Raw genomic sequence first — 8,144 nt, 5'->3', positions numbered from 1 at the left:
GGCAATTCCTTTGGTGGCAGTGGAAGGATGCTGGTACTAGATGGTGAAGTTGTCTTCATCGTCGTCGTCATCATCGTCGTCATCCAGGTCGCTGCCGGAGTCAGGGAGGTTGGGAGAATCGCATTCCTCATCATCATCATCATCATCATCATCTTCAACTTCTTCTTCCACATCACTAGCAACAGATGCAGAGGTGATGGAAAGGTCATCGTCACGAGCTTCAGCTCAGACGGCATCAACTTCCTCAGCTACAGGAGCTTCATGGGAAGTTGGGATATCACAGACAACCTCAGCGTCAGCTTCAGCTTAATAGATTGTTGGAACGGAAGCAAATAGTCTAATGTCAGACTTTATCTCCCCCTCTTTGGTGATGGCTTGAGAGCATACGCCAAAGAGTTGGTCGACGCTCTGAATCTGGAGAACCATCATCTCCTCTAGCCTTGTTAGAGCGCTGACTAGGCTATTCATCGCTTCACGCGCTTCATTAAGTTAAACATGGTCATCAACGGTAAATGATGGAGTAGGCACTAGAGCTGGTTGACGAAGAGCAACCAGGAGTTGTTGTATCTGCTCTGCTTACTGGACTTGTTGGGCGTGTGCTTCATCGGCCTTGCTCGTGAGAGCAGCGATGGCCTCAACATTTGCTTTGATCGCCTCTTGAAGAGAGGAGAGCTAGCCCTTCACTTCTTGGACTTCAGCCCTAACGGCTGAGAGGTCTGGATCAACTTTGTCCCTGCGAGACATGTGTTTGTGGACTTCGTCTATCTTGATAAAGACGGTCTCGACTGCTGGAGGAGGAGCTTCACGTCCGTTGTCATATCGTACTCTTCTTCTTCCATGGCTAGAGCCTCAAACGGATTTGAAAAAGAATGTGAGTGAGCATATGGAAGCTCTTGGTTAGAAGAATCTAATGGGTAGGAATGTGGAGTACCTGAGGGGCCTTCATCGTTATCTGAAGGATTAACGCTAGTTGGCTCCATGGTGCGCTCGTGAGGATGAGCACCAGTATGTTGAGGAGCTTCGAGAGGGGCTACCTCAGGTCCAGTAGTGAGTGTCTCATTATCAGGGAGGTCTGGCACTGATGACTCACCGCCACGTGTTTAGACCAACAAAGGAGGGGAAGAGAAGATGGCTGAGACTGGAAGTGAGTGTTTAGCGGTGGCGGCGCTGATATTCACACCTTCAGTAATTTGGGTCACTGAGGCGGTTGGGAGAGGTGCCACTGGTACAACAGTGATCTCATATATCAATGAAGAGCTGGGATGGCTAACTAAAATTGCCTTGGGGTTAAGGCTCTTTTCAATAACTTAGACCTTTTGAGAGGTCACAACCAGAGATGTGGTAGTCCCCTTTTTGGCCTTCTTGGTCCTCGAAGAAGAACCAAGAGTTGGTTGAGATGGGCGTTTTGTAGAAGGGTTGTGGTGGTTAGGTTAGACTTGGGGGGGTGTTTCCCTTGTCTTGAACACCGAAGAAGGAGAAGGGGGAATTGAAGAGTATTGCACCACTAAAGATAGTGCAACATCTCCATCTCTGAGTTTGTGATCCAGAATCCTGAATCCAAGCCCGCAGACAGGAAGGTAACCTTCCTTTGAGTACGTGTTGCCAAAGATCTTGGCGAAGACCATGGACAAGAACCTGGTGTAGGGAACCACTTTCTCCCTCTAACACTTGTTGAGCTTAAGCGTCAGGTCGTCGAAGATGACGGCAACAAAGTTTATTGGTCGGTGACAGATGACCGAACACCAATGGTGAGTGCAACCCTCGAAGCCTGATCCTAGCCACCAGTCTTTCTACCCATGCTCTGGATGAAGTGGGAGAATAAAAACTGCCACACCATGGACATGCAGTTCTTCTCGATCTTGGACAGTGACTTGAGCGACTTGCTAGAGTCCTTCTTCATTGGCCATTGGTAGCCAATGTCATTGACGCAGGCGATGATCTCTTCAGCAGTGGGTTCGCTGGCGAAGGGACCCTTAGGGAAGCAAAGAGCGTGCCTAAGAGTGGCCACGCCAAACCTCACAATCATCCTGTTAGAGGTGAAGGAGATTTTCTCCACCTGATGACCGTTTTTGTCTTCTTCTTGCACCACTTCAGCAATCAACTAGAACTGCTGAAGGCCTCCCTAACCATGACAGGTTCATGGTTGAGAGCGTAGGCGATTGAGGACATCCTTTGAAAGGCTGCAGCGTCCTTTTTGATGGTTTTGTTTGTCGGAATGTCCAACAAGGCTATGTGGTTGTTGGCCTTGAAGGAGATGTCTTCCACTGTAAAGTTCACGTTCTTGGCAGCCATTTTCTGTTTTTTGTTAAGAAATAAGAAGGAAAAATAGTTTATATTAGTAGTCCAAGATTGATTGTGATCTTTTTAAGTTTTAGAACAACAAAACTTCTTTTGAAAATTCCACAAATGAGATATTAGGGTTTTTCAAGTAGAATGGCGTTTTTGAAACTCGATTATAACCATGAATAAAAATGTGTTATTAACCTTTCTGTTTGTGTTTTAAGAGAACAAGGTTCTTAAAATCTCAAACTACAGTTTCATTAAGAAGGAGAAGAACAATTCAAAATGTAAAGAAGGTTATCGACCTTAGAGTTCTTTGGAAGAAGGTCGAAAGATTTGATTGTTCATGAGAGTTCTTGCTTGCAAAGTCTTTTTGGCAGAGGTTCGTCAAAAAATTTTGTAAGCGTAAAAAAAATATGAGGGAAGAGATCTCATATTTATAAGTAGGAGAAGAGAGAAAAGAAATAGGAGAGAGGAAAATACGAATGTTGAGGAATTGCCATGATGAGAAATATAGCATGTTCTCATCCATGATTGGATGGAAGTTATAGCAGGTCACGTGTGTCAGACCTTTTTGCGCGTCTCAAAGCGATTCGTATTGGTAACAGAGAATGTTGTCATTAAGACGGTTCATTAACTATTTCTTTTAAAACGAAAAGGTTTTAAGAAATTAGAATAGTCACATTCAGTGATAAGACAATCACTGAATAAGAACCTTTTAAAACATATGATCACTGAAGAAGAAAAGCTTCAGTGAAGGTTTTGTTTTAAGAAATGAAAATAACTTAGAAGAATATATATTCATAAAAAGGTTCAGTGTCAGTGATAAAAGAATCACTGAAACTGACATTTAAAAACATTTGAATCATTGAAGATAGAAAGGTTTAGTGATATTTTTTATTTTCAGAAAAAGATAAGTATAAAAGAGATATACTTACATAAAAATGTTCAGCGATAGAAATAATTACTGAAACAAACTTTTAAAATATTTTGCTCACTGAAGAAAAAAGCTTCAGTGATAGTTTTAAGTTTTTAGATAAAGAACAAGTATACATACCTTAGAGAGAATAGATACATTTACTCAAGAGTTCAGTGATACAGATAGAGCACTAAATCATTTCACTTACTGATTGATGCGTATAGCTGAAGGAAATTATTCTTCAGCATTTGGCATCCCAAGTTCGCTGATCAAGATGTTAAATCTTGTCTCATCAAGAGGCTTGGTGAAAAAGTCAACGAGCTAGTAATCAGTTGGAACAAAGTGAAGTTCAATATCACCATTCATAACATGATCTCTATATGTTTGGTCTTGGAGTGAAGTACAGGGTTGTTTGCAATTGCAATAACACTAGTGCTATCACAATAGATAGGAATCTTTGAGAACTAAAGATCGTAGTCATTTAGCTAGTTTTTCATCCAAAGGACTTGGGCACAACAACTTCCAGCAGCTATGTATTCAACTTCAACGGTTGATGTGGACACTGAGTTTTGCTTCTTACTTGTCCAGCTCACCAACTTTCCACCTAGAAGCTGACAGCCTCCAGTGATGCTTTTCCTATCGATCTTGCAACCTGCAAAATCACTATCTGAATAACCTATTTGGTCAAAGCCCGAACCCTCAGGATACCAGAGACCCAAGTTAGGAGTTCCTTTCAGGTATCTGAAGATGCGTTTTACAGCGATCAAATGGGATTCCTTAGTTCAGATTGATATCGTGCACATAAGCAAGTAGAATACATGATATTTGGTCGACGAGTTGTTAGATACAACAGGGAGCCGATCATTCATCTATAAACAGTTACATTTACAGGCTCTCCATTTGGATCCTTGTTGAGAGAGAGTGGAGGAGCCATTGGAGTCTTCATAGATGAGCTGTTTGAGAGATCAAACTTCTTCAGCATATCACGGACATACTTATTTTGACTGATAAAGATACCTTTATCTGATTGTTTGATATGGAGACCTAAAAAGAATGTTAGTTCTCCCATCATACTCATCTGGTATTCTTTCTTCATGCGATCAGCGAATCAAAAACACAAAGAGGGATTAGTGGGGCTAAAAATAATATCATTGATATATATTTGGACTAGAATGATATGACCTTTAACTTTCCTAAGAAATAAGGTTTGATCAATCTTTCCACGAACAAATTTCTCAGAGATGAGAAACGAGGATAGGGTATCATACCAGGCATGGGGATCCTGTTTCAACCCATAAAGAGCTTTATCCAAACGATAGACATGGTTTGGATACTTAGGGTCAAGAAACCCTGGAGGTTGTTCAACATAAACTTCATCTTGAAGTTTTTCATTAAGGAAAACGCTCTTTACATCCATTTGGTAGACTTTGAAGTCTCTATGGGCAGCAAAGGCTAGAAAGAGTCGAATTGCTTCGAGTCTAACCACTGGTGCGAAGGTTTCGTCATAGTCGGTCTTTTCTTCTTGTCTATAACCCTGAGCAACAAGTCGAGCCTTGTTACGGGTTACCACACCTTCTWCATCTAACTTGTTGTGATAGACCCATTTGGTGCCTATCACTGTCTTGTCAGATGGACGTGGGACAAGGTACCAGACTTTGTTCCTATCAAACTCAAAAAGCTCATCTTGCATGACAATGACCCAACTAGGGTCTGAGATAGTATCACTGATCTTCTTAGGCTCAACTAAAGAGAGAAAGTTGATAAAGAGACATATATCATCTAAGCTGGTAGAGGATTATCATCTGAGCATAGAAGTTCAAGAACAGAGGATGAGGCTTCAGCTGCAGATTCTTCAGTGATTGGAACAATTGCTAAAGGAGCCTCATATTCAGTGATTAAAATAGGTTCAGATGCTGAAGGCATTTCATTCACTGATTGATCAGTGTTTCAAGTAGAAGGAGGATCACAACTAATGGGCACAGTAGCGATCTCTGAAAAAGACACGTTGGTGTGACTAGCTGCAACTAGAATGATTAATGGATCATCTTCAGCTTCTGGGGCTTCAGTGTTGAGAGGAACGCTGAATGAAGCTTCAGGTTGTCCATAATGAGAAAACATCCAGCTTTCTAATTCTTCGTCATCATTTATAATGGGTTTAGCTGATTGAGATTCATCAAATGTGACATGAATAGTTTCTTCTATCATGTGTCGGCGTTTGTTGAACACTCTGAAGGCTTTGGACACTAAAAAATATCCAAGAAAGATTCCTTCATCAGCTTTGGGATCGAACTTTCCTAGTTGATCACGGTTGTTGAGTATATAACACGTGCAACTGATAAGTGTTAATTTATTAACCTTATTACATCATTTTCTTAACCATTATCCTTTGTTTTATTTGCCCATTAGTGTCTTAATTGAGTCTTTTTATGTTTTTTTTCAAATACTAGTAGTAATATAACATATATAATGTTAATCCCCTGTTTATGCATGTTTTTGATGATTTTTGGGCCAAATCCTACAGCAATCCTGTAGGACCAGGTGTGGCAGAATCCTGTAGTACCTGTCCCTGAGCTGCACTTTTGCCTGGGCCGAGAATTATTGGGCTGCTCCTTAGTAGTTGCGTGGTCAACGACCTTGGGCCCGGTCAAAGCCCATTTTTGAAGAGCCTTTTGTCTTATTAGGTGGCTCCCATTGTACAAACTCCCTTAGCCTATAAATAGAGGCTTAAGGTTTTGTTTTTCATACACTTTCTCATGCTTTCTACCATTTAACACTTATAATCTTTGTGTTAATTGCTCTCTAGATTATTGCTTTCAGTTTCAAGCTTTCGGTTTTCTTGCTCCCAATCAAGAACCGATTTTTGTGAAGTGGATTTGTGATTGCTCTCAAGTTTAATTCAAGTGCTCGTATTTAATCTTCATCTCATTTTTGTTTCTATTTCCAAGTTACGTTACATTTTTTGACTTTCTTTGCAAGTTACGAATTAGTCGATCGTTGTTACTTTACATTGGATTTCATCATTTGTGGCTCACGATTAATTTACGTAGATTAAATAATCTATTTTTAAGAGTTTGCAAGTAACCTTTTCGGTCTTAGTAACGAAACTTGTTTTGCAAGTTTTGTTACTTGTTTTGCAAGCATCCTTAAAGTCAACCCCTATTTTCAAGGCTTTCATTAGTCATTTCTTCATCTCATCAAGTACTTGTTTTACATCATTACTTAGATTAATATTATTTAGTTATTAGTAATTTAATTTCAGTCATTTACATTTCAGTCTTTATATTTATGTCCTTTACATTTCAGTTTATTATATTTCAATCTTTACTTTTCTGAAATTCAATTTCTAGCAATTTACTTTCAGTCATTTATATTTCTGTCATTTAAATTTCAGTACTTTAAATTCCAGTATTTTCATTTATTGTAATTTACTTTCTGCAATTTACTTTTTGCAATTTACTTTTCTGTATCAGTTATTTATTTTTCAGTCCTTACATCCTTCGAGAGAATAAATCGAGCGATGATGGGCTAAACGCCTTAGCTTGGGGTGTAACGAAAAATTAAGACCAAAGCCGATGTGAAAGTACAAAGGTGTCTTATTAGCATTATAGTCTACTAATTGTTTCAAGTGCTTAATATTTCATTTGATGATTACATTAAAATTAATTGACATCTAATTTTGTGTATAAAAATGTATTGATTTCAAAACCTGAGGTAATAGGAGAAGACTATAAATAGCTTTAGTGTCTGACAAATGCTATACTTCTACGGTGTAGGATGGTAACACTGTGTTGTCTAGGATTCACGACGTCTAACATAAATGATATCGTATCGATAGCACGTTGACCGGTGTGTACTCTTGGGAGGCCGTCTGACCTGATAGTCGATACTGTCATAGTTATATAAAATCATTTATTGATTTTAGATAATTRTGACAGGAATGCTATGTCACCTTTTTGCTGAATCATTTGTTTAATGTCTTAATCAACTATTGCACACTGTGCTTCTTTTTAATATTGATATTTTCTTAGTTGTTAATCAAACCTCCCAATTTTAGATAAATCAAATCTCTCGTTTCGCCATCTGAAACTAGTTTTTATAGACTGGACTTTTGAAATAACTTTACAAGCTATCTCTGTGGGAACGATATCTGGTACTTATACCATTATTACTTGTTACGAGACGACAGTAGTTCAATGTGTATACTTGCGCCGAGTTCTATTTTTGTGTTGAACTCTAACGTTGAATAAACCGACGAGTAAGTTTTTGGCGCCGCTGCCGGGGATAGCACGCTGAAGTTTTTCTTTTCAAAGTAAAGTTTATAAAGGTTAGTTTTTCTACCATCTTTTTGAAAGCACCGTGCATGCCAAGGCTGTCGCACGGTGAATTTTTTCCACTTGATCCGGATATTGAACAAACTTTCAGACAACAAAGAAGAGTGCAAAGAGCTCTTCGAGCTTTAAACTCTGAAACAATGGCTGAAAATGTGATTATTGACGGAGAAGGTATTATTAGAAATAAACCAAATATTCCATATGAGGATGAGGCTCAAAACATCTTTCGTCTTGCAAATGCTAAAAATAGTGGTATTATGGCATATGCTATTCCTAATTTAACTCAACTACACACAGGAATATGTAAGCCTACCATTGGTGCCACCCATTTTTCACTTAAACCACTGATGTTTCAAATGCTTCAAACAAACGGCCAGTACGCTGGTTTATCTTCTAAAGATCCTCATTCTCATCTGCGTTCTTTCATGGAAATCACATACTCTTTTCTCATCCCTGATGTTTCAGACGATGCTCTGAGACTAAAACTTTTTCCATTTTCACTAAGGAATCGAGCAAGAGCATGGTACAATTCTTTGCAACCAGACTCTGTGACTACATGGAATGAAATGGCAGAAATTTTTTTGAAAAAGTATTTTCCACCCATGAGGAATGCC

General features: G+C 39.2%; 1 protein-coding gene across 1 annotated transcript; it reads right to left on the bottom strand.

Moving 5' to 3' along the window:
• Positions 1-36: 36 nt before the first annotated feature.
• On the bottom strand, positions 37-2,292 carry LOC112505972 (calsequestrin-1-like). Its single transcript, XM_025110007.1, has 3 exons — positions 2,109-2,292; positions 932-1,078; positions 37-218 (listed from the first exon to the last, which is right to left on the bottom strand). Exons 1-3 carry the CDS (start codon positions 2,290-2,292, stop codon positions 37-39), a joined length of 513 nt encoding a protein of 170 aa, XP_024965775.1.
• Between the last annotated feature and the right edge of the window lie 5,852 nt (positions 2,293-8,144).

The sequence above is a fragment of the Cynara cardunculus genome (assembly GCF_001531365.2).
Source record: "Cynara cardunculus var. scolymus isolate 2C chromosome LG 2, CcrdV1, whole genome shotgun sequence".
Lineage (NCBI taxonomy): Eukaryota > Viridiplantae > Streptophyta > Magnoliopsida > Asterales > Asteraceae > Cynara > Cynara cardunculus.
This window is presented reverse-complemented; position numbering and strand designations above follow the sequence as displayed.

Coding starts and splice junctions, on each gene's coding strand:
- LOC112505972 (XM_025110007.1), bottom strand. CDS start 2,292: ATGGCTGCCAAGAACGTGAACTTTACAGTGGAAGACATCTCCTTCAAG. Junction 1,079..2,108: donor GGTTAGGGAGGCCTTCAGCA/GTTCTAGTTGAT, acceptor GTGAGTCATCAG/TGCCAGACCTCCCTGATAAT. Junction 219..931: donor TAACGATGAAGGCCCCTCAG/GTACTCCACATT, acceptor TCTGAGCTGAAG/CTCGTGACGATGACCTTTCC.